Genomic DNA, 15,164 nt, shown 5'->3' on the forward strand with positions numbered 1-15,164 from the left:
CAGCCTCTGCAACACATTGCTGGCAGCCCTGTCCATGAGTCATTTGAAGTGGGCAGTCTGATGACCATGTATTGAGATATGGGATATGGGTCTTTTTATTCCAGGGGGTGTGGGAATGCTGGGGGAGTGTGATCACCGGACACTGCGGTTGTCTTGAACATCTCACTCACTCCTCGGAGCCCGGGAACTGTGGTTTCCTCCTCTTGGTTCAGGCAACTCAGAGATATTCTCTCTCTCTCTCTCTCTCTCTCTCTCTCTCTCTCTCTCTCTCTCTCTCTCTCTCTCGCGCGCGCAATGGAAGCCGGATCAGGTGGCCGTTGGATCCCTGGAATGAAACTTGTGCGAGGCCGTCCCAAGAGAAAGGCCTTGCAGTGTTGACCTCCCCATGACTTCCCATTGTCTCAACCCTGGGCATTCACGATTATTTTCCCCCAAAGGCTGCATGTCATGACCATTATTAATTCTGATAAATAATATAGTAGCCACTGTTACTACCACTTACGAAGTGTCTGCTCTAAGTGCCATTGTCAGTCTCCCGTGTTTACGAGACTCATGACTATTTTCATGTTGTGCACAAGGAAAAGAGGCCTCGTGCAAGTGTGACTCGTCCGTCCACTTAGCTTGAAAGTGACGATTGCAGGTGTTGAGCCCAGACTGTTCCTCCTTTCCCTCTCCTCCCTTCCCTCCCCTTTAAACTATAGCTTTTCCCCTTTATCTCTTTCTGGAAGAATCCCTTTCTTCCTCTTTGGTTCCTCATTCTTCAGAGCTTCCGTGCTGTTGGTGTGTGGAGAGTATCTGCGGCCTGCAGTGAAGACTCGGCTACTTTCTAAGTACCGAGATTTGTATTGAATTCAGCCTCACAGAGTCTGGCCCAGTGCATAGGCTGTTAGAGTTTATTTTTGGCATCCCTTTCTAATCCTGACTTTACCCATAACCCTTCCCTCAGCTTGCCTCACGAAAGAGGTGAGGGTTAGACCAAGCCTCTTGCTGGTCCTCCTGTCTTACTGAACATACTTATATTATCAGTGGATAGAGATTACAGTTGTCCCCTGGTATCTGCAGGGGATTGGTTCCAGGACCCCTGTGGACGCCAAAATGCACAGATGTCAAGTCCCATTGTTGGCCCTCATCCATGGATTCAGCCAACCATGGATTGTGTTGCACTGGGGATTCTGCAAAGTAATCCTGCTTGGAGTTCCCGCTGTGGCACAGTGGGTTAAGAATCTGACTGCAGTGGCTTGAGTCCCTGTGGAGGTGCAGGTTCCATCCCTGGCCTGGTGCAGTGGGTTAAAGGAACTGGCGTTACCGCCACTGTGGCCTAAGTCAAAGCTGCAGCTCGGATTCAATCTCTGGCCTGGAACTTCCATGCGCCGTGCGTGTGGCCATTAAAAAAAAATCCTCCTAAAACCCTAAGACTTTGGCATATAGTAAACCCTCAATAGATATCGGCTGGATGTTAGCTGGATGTTAGCTGGATGTTAGTTAAAGTATTCTTTCGCATCGCCTAGGTTGGCTTATTCACCACTAATCAAATCTTTGTGCTTTGCTTACATATTCTTGGTAACCTTGTCTTCTCTGTTTTTTGTCCCCATCCCCTTCATACAAGTTCAAATGAGTGATAACTGTTTCCTGTCATCATATACATCTTTTAGGGCTACATTCCCTCCCCCTGAATTGAAAAGACAGTTCATAGACTCGAAGAATCACAACATTATAGAACCTGGAGGAGTCACCTCTGCTGTGAACTAATCAATGGCAGAGTCAGGGCTTGAACCCAGCGGAGAAGCAGTCTGACATGTGTTCTTTCTACCATGTCTTTTCTTACTCAAGTCCCACATATCCATGTATACACAATTAAAATACAGTCCATGGAGTTCCCGTTGTGGCTCAGTGGTTAACGAATCTGACTAGGAACCTTGAGGTGTGGGTTCGATCCCTGGCCTCGCTCAGTGGGTTAAGGATCTGGCGTTGCCCTGAGCTGTGGTGTAGGTTGCAGATGCCGTGCAGATCCCGTGTTGCTGTGGCTCTGGCATAGGCTGGTGGCTACATCTCCAATTAGACCCCTAGCCTGGGAGCCTCCATATGCCATGGGAGCGGCCCAAGAAAAGGCAAAAAGACAAAAAGACAAAAACAAACAAACAAACAAAAAAACAGTCCACAGCAGATTGTGGGGGTGGGAGGCCCTTTTATTTAGAAACTCATTCTCCCATCATGTCTAGCTCTGGCATCCTAACTTTTGGGGCGTAGAGTTGGTCTCTGGTCCTCAGGGTGCTGGTGTTAGGAATTCCCAGCCATGACGTGGAGAAACTTCTCTGTTCCTGTTGAGCACAGGTCATCCTAGAGCAGATATTTCCGTAAACAACCCTCCTACTGGTGCCCTCCTCCTCAACACCCCTGTCTTTTTTCTCTTGTGAACCTAAACTTCATGCATCTACTTTTCCAGTTTTAGCTTTTCATTAAAATTGGAAACATCCAAGAATGTATATATGTATGTATGACTGGGTCACCTTGCTGTACAGTAGGAAGTTGACAGAACACTGTAAACCAGCTATAATGGGGGAAAAAAATCATTGCAGCCTTAAATAATGAATAAATAAAACAAAATTGGAAACCTCCAGAAAAGTAGAAACAACAGTACAACAACCCCACTGCCTGGATTCACCTGTTTTCAGCATTTTCCCACATTTGCTTAAGTGATCACTTAGTTTAATAAACTGTCTTAAAATCTGTATTGACACGTTTTATGTGTAACTTTTTGCTGAATTATTTCGAAGCGAACATCATGGCATGACCCTTAAATACTTGAGTAAGTATCTCTAAGAACTAGTGGTTTCCCTAGAAAGCCACGGCTCTGTACCTGACACTATCAGCAATTTCCTAACGTCACCTTTGACCCAGGCCATATTCATTTCCCCCAGTCATCTCTGAAATGTCTTTTATAGCTATTTTTTAAAAAAACCAGGATCCAATCAGGAGCCCTCCACCAGGTTTCTCTCTCGAGCCTCTTTTAATTTGGAATAGTCGCCAACCCTCCCACCCCCACCTTTTTAATGGTTTTAATGTTTTGAAGAATCTGGGCCAGTTATTCTTAGAGTTTCCCTCATCCTGGATTTTTCTGATTCTTTCTTTCTGGTGTCACTGATGTTCCTCTCTCACCTGACCTGCAGTGAGCCAGAAATCAGATTAGAAGTCTGACTCCCTACCACGGAATGCTCGTGGCAGTTTAACTTCCTGGGTGGCTGTGCTTCAAGGGTCAGCACATCACGGCCCTGCTGTCCCTGTACTGAGTCTACTCACCGAGAGAGGGTGGCGAGAGGTACCTCTGTTGTTCAGGAGCAGTGCCTGCCTCGTACCTGGCACGTTGTGTGTGGGCTGGGTCTTTGGCACCAGGAGAATGTCTGATTCGCTGCCAATCAAGCTTTCACCCAATGGCTTTAGCATCTATTGATGATCAGGTTTCTTTCTTACACTTAAAAAAAGATTTTTGCATTCTGTTCTGTCCATTTCGGCTTGGAAGAGCTGTATTTGCTCACAGGGCTTCAGTTATAAGCTTGGATGGTCCATTATCTGCCTTGACCTGAAATCCATGAGGAAAACGAGGAGTTGAGGCTGGAGGAAGAGATTGGCAGAGAAGGGACTGTGCATGGTGGACAGATTTAAGGAACGAACGCCAGCCCTGCCCGTGTACGACCGTGTTGAGAAGTGTTAAGGCTTTGCTCTCATCAGGCATGTAAGAGCAGCTTTCCTAGATCTTCTTTCAGGCTGCTGGAGAAGGGAAAGGACGTTTGTTTTTAGCCAGTAATCCAGGGTTGGACCCAGGAGGTGTGTTGACCCTAGAAGCTGGAAGGGGGTAGGTGTGCTGTGGATCTTGCTCAACTGCATGTCTTTCCTGTTGGGAACTCACACGCTTGTTTGGACTGACTTTTTGAAACAGGCTGCCGTTTGGATTTGGACTGATTCACATTGTGGGGTTTCTCCAGGACTTTCGAGCGTATGTGAGAAGTTCCTAAACTCAAAAGGCTCCTTTTTTGGCACTGCAGTATCTTTTCTATTTTGGCATCTTAAGCATCTGGGGGAACCAAATAAAGACCAGTGACAAGTCTAGCCCATAAGGCTCCCTCTGACTTGGTAATTCCAGTTAGTTGAATCCCGGCCCATTCGGATGAGACCATATAAAGCGGCTGTTTCCTGAATTTCCTGCTCCCTGCCTTCTCATCGGCTCCTTTTTGTAGAAAGCTGGTATTTCAGGCCCGCAACCGCCAGTCACGTGCTTTCGACTCTTTACTCGCTGCCATTCCTGCCGCTGTTTATTTTCGGAGAGAGCACATTTTTGTTTCTCTGCAGGAGCTATGCAGGGTCCTGCCCCCTGCGTCCATCAGGCGGCAGTCCCGGCAGGCTGTGCTGGTTTCCCACACTCAGAGATGTGACTCCGGCTTTTAAGAGAGAACACGAGGGAGTCACTGCCTACGGGCTACCGTCACCCGTTCCTATTTCTGTCCCTCCTGGTGTGGCACGTTTTAAGACTCTCTCTTCTTCTAAAACAAGTTTGGGTCATGTTACCTGGCAGTACATCTGCCAAAATTGGAAATGGTTTTCCCAGCAGATGTCTTGGGGCCATGCCTCTGAATTTCAGAAGGAGCAATTTAAAGAATAAACCAGGCCTTTTGAATTCTAGGTTTAGTCCTCTCTTCTTTGTGGCTTTTAAGGTCACTTGAGCTCTGCTCTCTCCCACCCATCCAGGATTCCACCCTCACCCCCCTCCGGCCTGCCAACACAGGGGAAGGAAACTGATTTCCTCCCAAGTCGTAGCTCACACAGATTGGCAGTGTCTTCCCAAGTGCTGAGTCAAGGAGGATTCTGGAGCTGGTGGGCTCTGTGATAAAAGTGCCGCAACTGTCTTAGATTAAGTTTCTAGTTTCAAGGATGGAACAAGAGTCCATTTCTTCTTTAAATGCCCATGTCATTACCCAGAGAACTCAGACACAGGGTTTGAGAAATAATACATCTCACGTTCACGTCTCCTCTTGTCCTCCGCAGACCTGGTGGGCAGGAGAGGGAAGGGCTCTTGGCCCGAATGGAGGGGTGACACCTCCTCAACACTCCCTGTGAGGACGTGGCTCTGACAGGCTCCCAGAGACCCCCAGCATCTGATCTGTCATCAAGGGCAGGGAGAGCACAGTGGTGACAGTCCCCAAAGGAGCAACAGTAGCGTCTTGGTCTAGAGTGTGTCTTGTGTTTCTGATCGACCTGGGGGGAGGGCTGGAGAGCCGGAGGGCTCTTTTTGAAACAGTGCTAACTAGGCATCTAGATGATGGCCTCATGGCTCTCTGGGCCGCAGCCAGACATTCAGGGGCCGGACCGTCCATGCAGAAGAACCCATCAGACCTTTTAAATTGTATTGCTAAAAGCCAGTCATCCACTTAGATGTCAAACAGATCATTTGCACCTAATTTTAAACTACTCCATTATGCTCAAGTTGCATCAGCTTTCCCTGGCAGCCTGCACTGGACAGTGTCAGGTACTGAGGACCTCGGGCCCCCTGCCAATACGACAGTCCGTGAGTGGCATTGCCACAGCCTGCGTGTAATGTGCCACCCTGGTGTCCCTGCACCTTCTATCTGCTTTTGCTTCTGGGATGCTTTTCCTTTGTGTTTCTGCTGCTCTTCCCGACCCAGGGCAGGCCCCACTTACTCCACAGAGCTCCCGTCAGTCTCCCTGTCCTCAGTACCTCCCGTGTTGGTGCAGTTGCGTGTAGCCTTCCATCACGTCTCACAAGCTCACATATGCCCGTCAGAGCGCGGTCTGAGTGATGTCCCAGGGGAGCGTGGCCCAGGAAGGATCACCAGCGGTGACGAGAGAACTGCAAGGTGGAGGGGCACTCCCAGGGCCGGGTGTTCCTCCTCAGCCTCACCCGGGATTCTGGACGCAGCCTCTCCCTTGAAGGACTCCCAGCTCCAGTGTGGCCTCTTCAGCTTCAGATTAAGCCTGACGCCCAGTCCCAGAGGTCCATGCCCACACCCTGCCTCCCGCCTCCCCGGACGGGGGTCTCGTTGGAGGATGACGTCTCTGCTTTTTCTAACTCACCCGGCGTGTATAGCAGGGTGCCCAGCTCCCCACATTGGAACAAGGATGACGTCTGGGGAGGAGCCTTTGTAACTTGGTGACAGTGCTTAATTACGTCTGGCTCAGGCAGACAGGGTGTTTGTGTGCAGCCATAACAAGACTCATTTACCAAAAAAAACCTTCTTCTCCTTGGACTTAGGGTCCCGCAGCATGAGCTGAGGATTCCCCGTCAAGACAGACACCTCCCGCTAAATGGCCCAGCCCCACCTTGCAGAGGGCTGAGTTCTGCCTGCCCCCCAGCGACTCCCCCTGAGCTTGGCCATGACTCTCGGGGGCGGGGGGGGGGCGCAGGAAGGCAAGCACAACCCGGCCTTGTTTTGAGCCGAGACATTCTTTGTTACCCTTCCTCTCCCAGGCCATCTCAAGGCCCAGTAGCGTATGCAGTTTTTACAACATGCTGTCACCTCCTGAAGCCTTCACTTATTAGGGCCAAAGCCCCTTTGATGTGGGGACTCGTTGTTAAATTCTGGCTGCAGAGAAGTGACTGGTGTGGTGGTCTCTCTCTTTGGAAGTTGCTGTCCTCATTTAGCAGCTGGAACCGTTTTGCAGTGGAAAGAAGATAGGAGAAAAACGTGTCTTTGTGTCACCTCTGGGCAGGAAGGATTCTCACTCATCCTCCGAGAGCCGTGACTTCCTGGCGTTTGCAGCTAACAAAGTAAAGCAGATCACTTTGGGTTTTAGAATCTTCGGGAACTTGGTCAACCATACGTTGCTTTAGTAGGCTAAGTGGCAGCTCAGGCCAGGCTCAGAGGAGTCTTCTTTGCCCTTTCTTCCAAATGGTATAGTATATTTTATTGCACATGGCGTAACCTTTCATATGTTGGCATTGGTGACGGCGATGATGAGAGCGGAAAAGATAGAGCCGTTATGAGGTGCCGGGCACCGCTCTGAGCTCCCACCAGGTAGTCGCGGTTTAATCCCTCAGCAGTTTATCCGCTATTCAAAGGAGTGCATTTTGACAGAAATGTATGCCACTTATGCTCCTTTCGCCTGCCTCCCAATCTCTCACAGTCCCTTCCCAGTTCAGTGTCTGCTCCTCCTGTCCCCATTGTCACCCACACCCCGTGGCAGGAAACAGGTGCCAAGGCCACCAGGTCCCTTTGCTCCTTCTTGTGAACCCCGAGTGAGGAAAGTGCCGAATAGACCTGGGCCTCCTGGCGTTGTGGCCCCATCGATTTTACGTGGCTTCCTCTGTCCTTCCCCGCCCCGAAGAAAGGGAAGAAAGCAGAGAATCCCAGCTCTGAGAGTCTAGTTCAGGGCTGCCAGATGCCCGCAGGTCTGGGTAGGGAGCCAGTGAGTGGAAGGGGCCTGGGGGTTAGACCCAGGGCCACCCTCAGTCTGCGCACTGATGCTGTAAGAAAAGGTTGTGCCTCCAACCAAGAAATATGCTTGTTTGCACGTTTCTCAGAATACCTGACACTGCTTTCGTTTTCCCTCTTCCAGTAGATGTAGGAGTCGAGAGAGAATTTTGGGTTGGAAGAGCCCAGTCTATAGAGCGCAGCTGCTGCTTAGCACCAGTGTTACTGGAGTTTCCAGTTTTCTGAGAGAAGCCAGAAACGGATGGATTTTTTTGGCTGCACCCATCACATGTGAAAGTTACTGGGCCAGGGATCAAACCCTGCCACAGCAGCGACCTGAGCTACAGCAGATCCTTAACCCACTATGCCACCAGGGAACTCCCAGGAAACTGATGTTTTGTGCAGAAATCTTACAATTTTTTAAAAGGTAGTTTAAATTTTAAAACAGACAAAACCCACTGTCTGGCCAGACCAAACATGCCAGTCCTAGTTTGTGTCCACATTCAGAGATGCACATGGTCACAAGGTGGTCTTACCCTTGGGAAAAGAAAAGTGCGATGTTGGGAGTGCCCAACTGGGATGGGTGGGTTGAGAGTCTGACTGCAGCAGCATAGGTTACTGCTGAGGCGCAGCTTTGACTCCCTGGCCTGGGAACCTCCATGTGCCATGGGCGCAGCCAAAAAAGAAGAAAAAAGAAGGAAGGAAGAAAAGAAGAAAGAAAGAGAAAGAAAGAAGGAAGGAAGGAGTGAGGGAGGGAAGGAAAAGTGGGATGTTCCCTGCAAAAGCCTAAGGATGATGGTAGCCGCGGGCCACACTGATCTGGAACCTCCTGGAAGGGCCTGATATGGTTCAGTTTGGTTCTCTCGCACTTGCAGTGCCTTACGTACTGCAAGAGGTCAGCAAGACAAGGTCCTTGGTCTCGGCTTATCCACAACTCTGGCCTGTGGTCATTGGGGCTTATTCCGATGCCCGCTGGTGCTCGGAGTTCCAACACTCAGTGCTGTCTGAGCAGCCTGACCTCTGAACTCCAATCCCAGATTCTTGGGACAGAGAACTTGGTCAGCTCTGACCGGGGCAGACTGGTGCACCCCTGGTTCGGTCCACCGTGTTTTAGGGAAGAGGGGTCACGGGATGGAGTTTCTCCATCCAGCTCGGGGACGGCTGGGGGTGGGTGACAGGGACACCAGAAGAGGGTGTGTGGACTAGGAAGCGATGGTGGGGATCTCTTGGGACCCTGAGACGGAAGCCAGAGCTCATTTTCTGCTTCTGCCTGCTGGTCATTCCTGAGAGTACCCAGCCCCCACACAGCTGCATTCCCTGCCTCTAGTGCGGAAAACTCAAGTTCGTTTCCTCTCACGTGCTGCTTAGGTTTCCCAGGAGCTAAGTTGGATGCAGGCTTTCCAGAGCTTGGCTTCTTCTCCATCAGGCCTTTCCAACCGGTTCTGCCTCTCCCCACAGAAAAGCCCAGTCTCTGGGTGGAGCACGTCCCTGGCAGGCTGGGCTGGTACCAGAGAAGCAGGAAAGGAAATGTATCTTGGTGTAAAATAAAAATATCAAAAGTTAAAAGGTATTTGGGCATGTTGAGGGGATGTTTTCTTTAAAAGCTGCAAGTTGGGTTTTAAGCAACAGATCATAAGGACATTGCAGTGATTTTAGCCCAGGTGTCTGCAGACCACATACTTCCTGCCAAGTTGGGCCCGCTGTTTGTTTTTGTGAAGTTTTATTGGGACTCTCCACACCCAGGTGTTTACCTCTTGTCTGTGGCTGTTGATGGCCCTGCAGCATCAGAGTTGAGCAGTTGCAGCAGAAACTGTGTGGCCCGTAAAATCCAGAATATTTACCACCTAGCCCTTTATGCTAGACGTTTGCCAGCCATCATTTTAGTCCTTTCATCCAAGTGTCTCCTCAGACCGAGAACAACTGTTATGATTATGTGAAGTTCCTGGAAGAAGAAAGTTAGTATCTCTGCAGTCCTTGGTGAATGCTGGGTGATTGAATATAGGGCAGGTTTTTGCTCTTTCATCCACTTGGGTGTCTGGATGTACCCACTGCAGGTGAATGCTCCCTGCCCAGATAACTTGAGTAGACTTTTAAGCCACCAGTTTGGTTCGTGTCTTTTAAGCAAGCCTTTCTCTTATATCTTCACTTTATTATTTTTCTGTTTATAGAAGTAATATAAGAAATTCCCTGGTGGCTCAGTGGGTTAAGGATCCAGCACTGTCACTGCTGTGGCTGGAGTCACTGCTGTGGCACAGATTCGATCCTTGGCCTGGGAACTTCTGCATGCCATGGACATGGCCCTCCAAAAGGGGGTGGGGGCAGGAAACAAAGTAATGTAAGTTGTCATTAAAAAGAATTGGAAAATGCACAACAGCATAAAAAAGGGAAAAGAAATTGCTGTAATTCTATCACTGGATCTCCTTTCATTCATGTACTTGCAGCTAATTAATACTAGATGTTGTGTATTAGTAATCTTTTCACAAAATCAGAAGCATGTACCTACTGTTTTGAGGCCTGTTTTAAAAAGTTAACACATTTTGAACTTTTTCTTATCATTAGGTATTCTTTTTTAACACAGTTTTTCTTTACTGCATTGTGTTTTCACATGGGTATTCTGTGTCTTAGCTAATTCCTTATTGCTGTCCATTTTGGTTGCTTCCAGTTCACCATTCAAAAGTGACATTATGTTTCTCTCTCATTGTTTCCTGGCGGGTAAATGCCTGGGATTAGATGTGCTGGCTCAAAACGTGTGAGCATTTCTAGGACTTTCAGTAGGCATTGCCGGATTGCTCTCCAGAAGAGCATGAAAGCACCCAGATTTTCATACTATTGTATTTTTATTTGAAAGGTTTTGATAGTTGGTTAGACAGTTGGTTTAAGTGACCTTAACCTCAGCCCGTTTGCTTGAACACGGATGTCGAGTGATGGTTCTTCTGGTTTCTCTTCTTTTGCAGACTCCCCCTCCCAAACCTCCCCGCCGGCAAGGAGGCTGGGCCGACTACTCCATGAAGGCTTTCAAGTGAGTGCCACCACCGGCTGGGGGAGGTGCTGGGGGCCCTCGGCTCCTGTGTTCTCTGATTTTCTTCGCAGCTTTACTGAGATGTGATTCATGTACATTGCAGGTCACCCGTTTGAAATGGACAATTCGGTCTTTCTTAGTGTGTTCAGAGTTGCGCCATCATCACCACAGTCTCACTTGTAGAACATTTTTATCACCTCCCCCCAGGAAACCCCATACCCGTTAACAGTCACTGCCCATGTCCCCCAGCCTCCCCAGCCCTAGGCACCCACCACCCACCAGTCTGTTTCCTGACCCTGTGACTTGCCTCTTCCGGGCATGTCATACAGGTGGAATCACCTATGAGGTGGTCCTTTATGATTGGCTTCTTTCACGTGGTGTAACGTTTTCAAAGTTCATCTGTGTTATAACATTCTGTGTTGGTAAGTTACTTTCTGAACAGAATGGAATTGCCTATTAGCAAAGACTGGATTACAAATCATTTTGGTCTTTAATCCCTAGCACTAAATCTTAGATGAAAGGTAAGCCAGTATACACATGTATGTGTGTGTGTATTTACCACATCAGTGGGATGGCCAGTGATCGATTGAGTTTAACTAAAGATAAACTCAGGAAAAGAATTTCTTTTTCTCAAAGAATAGACATTATTTCTGTTCAGAATTTCCTTCAGCAAATTGTTGCCTTAAAAATTACTATCAAAAAATTTTTTCTGATTTTCCCCCCTTCATCCTCCCTGCCTCTCCCCAGCTCTTAAACACACACACACTTTTTTTTTTTCTTTCCTGAATCATTTGAAAACAAGATGTAGTCATCATGATATATTACCTCTAAATAGTGCAGCCTGCTTCTCTAAAGATGAAGGACATTCTCCAAAGAATCGCAAGGTAATTTTCACATCTGAGATATTTCATAGTGATTTAGTAATATTTAAGATAAAGTCTCTGTATAATTTCCCCTAGTCATCCCCGGAATGTCTTTTGTAGTTCCGGGATCCAACCAGAGTTTACACATTGTGTTGGTAGTTCTGTCTCTTTTAAGTCTCTCTAATAATTTCAGCTCCTGTTCTCCCCTCCCCCCGCCCCGTCACCTCCACTCAATACATTGAGTTTTTTGAGGAATCCAGGCCGCTTGTCTTATAGAATGTCTCACACTCTGGATTTCTCTGATTCCTCACAATTAGATTCAAGTTAAAGATTTTTGGGAGAAAAAAAAAAAAAGATTTTTGGCAAGAACAGATGATATGAGGAGTTCCAGTCGTGGTGCAGTGGAAACGAATCCAACTAGGAACCATGAGGTTGTGGGTTCGATCCCTGGCCTGGCTCAGTGGGTTAAGGATCCGGTGTTGCCGTGAGCTGTGGTGTAGGTCGCAGACGCAGCTTGGATCTGGTGTTGCTGTGGCTCTGGCATAGGCCAGCAGCTGTAGCTCTGATTGGACCCCTAGCCTGGGAACCTCCATATGCTACTGGTGCAGCCCTAAAAAGGACAAAAAGGACAAAAAAAAAAAAAGACAGTTGCTATGATATTATGTACTTTTTATTGTATCAAAATGGTGTAGAAAGATGTGCTCAGAGCTCTGTCACTCACATCCTTATTCCTTCCACCTCATGCCATCCATCTCCGGTGGGTAACCTCTGTATTAGTTTCTGGTTTATCATGCTTAAATGTATCCTTCTTTGTTTCTATATGTTAAGAGTCAGCAAACTGTGGCCCACAGGGTAGCCACCGGCTTTTGTACAATTTGTGAAGGTTACTTTCTGTTTACAGTTGTGACGAAATACTGGCTGTGTAATACATCCTTAAGCCTGTCTTACCCTCAGTAGTTTGTTCCTCCCGCTCCTGCACCCTATACTCCCCCTCCCTTTCCCCACTGATAATCACTAGTTTGATCTCTAGATCTGTGAGTCAGCAGCTTTTTTTGTTATGTTCACTACTTTGTTCGTATTTTTTAGATTCCACATATAAGGGATATCATACAGTATTTGTCTTTCTCAGATTTATTTCAATTAGCATAATGCCCTCAAAGTCCATCCATGTTGCTGCAAATGGCAAAATTTTTATCTTTTTTATGGCCGCGTAGTATCCCTTTGTGTATATATTACCACATCTTCTTAATCCATTCATCTGTTGGTAGACATTTAGGGTGCTTCCTTATCTTGGCAGGTGTAAGTAATGCTGCTGTGAACATGGGTGCTTGTATCTTTTCAAATTAGTTTTTTGGGTTTTGGGGGTTTTTTGGATATATACCCAGGAGTGGAATTGCTGGATCATATGTTAGTTCTATTTTTAGTTTTCTGAGAAACCTCCGTATCCATACTGTTTTCCACAGTGGCTGCACCAATTTACATTCCCACCAACAGTGTATAAGGGTTCTCTTTGCTCCACATCCTTGCCAACATTTGTTATTTGTGTTCTTTTTTTTTTTTTTCTTTTTTGCTATTTCTTGAGCCGCTCCTGCGGCATATGGAGGTTCCCAGGCTAGGGGCTCAATCAGAGCTGCAGCCACCAGCCTAGCCAGAGCCACAGCAACGCGGGATCTGAGCTGTGTCTGCAACCTACACCACAGCTCACGGCAACGCCGGATCGTCTACCCACTGAGCAAGGGCAGGGACCAAACCCGCAACCTCATGGTTCCTAGTCGGATTCGTTAACCACTGCGCCACGACGGGAACTCCTGTGTTCTTTTTGATGATAGCCCTTCTGACAAATATGAGGTGAAATCTCATTGTGGCTCTGATTGTATCTCTCTGATGATTAGTGATATTGAGTGTCTTTTCTTGTGCCCGTCGGCCATCTGCATCTCTTCTTTGGAAAAATGTCTATTCAGTTCTTCTGCCCATTTTTAAATCAGGTTGTTTTTTGATGTTGAGTTGTATGAGCTGTTTATGTAAGTTAAATATCAACCCCTTATGGTCATATCATTTGCAAATATTTTCTCCCATTCAGTGGCTTGTCTTTTTGTTTTATCAATGGTTTCCTTTGCTGTGCAAAAGCTTTTAAGTTTAATTAGGTCTCATTTGTTTATTTTTGTTTTTATTTCCTGTACTTCAGGAGATGGATCCAAAAAAAATATTGCTGTGATTTATGTCAAAGAGTGTTCTGCTTGTGTTTTTGTCTAGGAATTTTATAGTATCTGGTCTTACATTTAAGTCTTTAATCCGTTTTGAGTTTATTTTTGTGTATGGTGTTAAGAGAATCTTCTGATTTCATTCTTTTACATGTACATGCCCAGTTTTCCCAGCACCACTTATTGAAGAGCCTGTCTTTCTCCACTGTAAGTTCTTGCCTCCTTCGTTGTAGATTCGTTGATTATAAGTGTGTATCCCCCTGTTTTTATAGATCATGGGGTTTTTTTGAGCACTACCACACTCTAAATCTACATTTTAAAATGTAGATCTCTGATCCATGTGGTACTAATTCCAGTGTATGGTATGAAGTACAGATCCAGTTTTATCTTTTTTCTGAATGACAGTTGTCCCAGCACCATTTCATTTGAAACTGCATCTTTTCCCAGTGAACTTAGAAGCCACCTTCCCCACAGTCTATATCTGTGTATGTACGCGGGTCTGCTTTTGGACTCGTTACTCTGTTCTAGTGGTCTTTCTGTTTATTCATGTGCTATTAAGTACCACACCATTCCTTCACTGAACATATCACTGCTTTTTCCTCTTAACCAAGAACAAGAAGCTGACTTGAGGAGTTCCCGTTAAGAACTTGATATAGTCTGTGAAGATGCGGGTTCAATCCCTGGCGTTGCTCAGTGGATTAAGGATCTGGCGTTGTTGCAAGCTTGCAGTGTAGGTCACAGATGCAGCTTGAATCTGGTGTTGCTATGGCTATAGGATAGGCTGGCAGCTGCAGCTCCAGTCTTACTCCTAGCCACAGGAGCAGCCCTAAAAAGGAAAAAAAGAAGGTGACTTTGAAATATGCTAGTGAGAGGCTTATAGAAGAGTCCTGTTTTTCTAAATTGTTAGGGGATTCTAGTGTATGTAATTATTTGAAATTTATTTTGAAATATGGAAATGAGACAAATTCATATCTGCTTCTTAGAGGAAAAAAAAAAAAAAGACTCTCAAGTGTGCATTTCTCAGTGAGCATATTAAAGATTTTTCCAGACCGGATCAATTTCCCCTGGGATCAGATCAAAAGCAGCTGGCAGGAAGGTGCTTTTCTGTCTCCTATATTACTTTTCAAGGGGTTTCCTTGCTTGGCGCCTCCTCTTCGGCCTAGTCCCGAGCCCTCAGTGTTGGCATGCTTGGGCCTTATCCTCAGCCTCCTCTCCTCTGTCCACGCTCACTCTTGCTGGGACCTCGATCTAGTCTTGGGTGTTTTACTGTCCCCTGCACACTGATGGCTCCAGAGTCTGTCTCTCCAGCCCAGCCCTTCCCCTGAGCATCTAACAGTCCATGTGACCTTTCCACCTGAATACACAACTCAGTCCTAACATGTTCAAATAGGTTCTCTTCTTTCCACGCCATCCCCTAACCTATGCCTCCCGGAGCCGCCTCAAGTCTCACTGATGGCTCCATCTTCCTGGTCCCTCCGACTCTGAACTTTGGGATCATCCTGGACTCGTCTGTCTGCACTCAGGTTCAGTCCATCAGCACGCCGTGTTCAGTCTGCAGTTGAAACACACCTGTCATCATCCACACTGCCAGCAGGGCAGCCACCGTCATTCCCAGCATTGATGGAGCGAGGCCCTCCGGTGGGACACCCCATTCACCCTC

The 15,164-nt window shown here is 47.1% G+C and overlaps 1 protein-coding gene across 4 annotated transcripts in view; it reads left to right on the forward strand.

Moving 5' to 3' along the window:
• IFT43 (intraflagellar transport 43) overlaps positions 1-15,164 on the forward strand; it is a 95,699-nt gene that overhangs the window by 24,064 nt on the left and 56,471 nt on the right. For all 4 annotated transcript variants that reach the window (XM_047794902.1, XM_047794905.1, XM_047794904.1 and 1 more), the window contains exon 3: positions 10,376-10,440. In XM_047794902.1, coding sequence (XP_047650858.1) covers positions 10,376-10,440 — 65 coding nt within the window. The remainder of the gene's footprint in view (positions 1-10,375; positions 10,441-15,164) is intronic.

Source organism: Phacochoerus africanus, chromosome 9 (assembly GCF_016906955.1).
Source record: "Phacochoerus africanus isolate WHEZ1 chromosome 9, ROS_Pafr_v1, whole genome shotgun sequence".
Taxonomy (NCBI): Eukaryota; Metazoa; Chordata; class Mammalia; order Artiodactyla; family Suidae; genus Phacochoerus; species Phacochoerus africanus.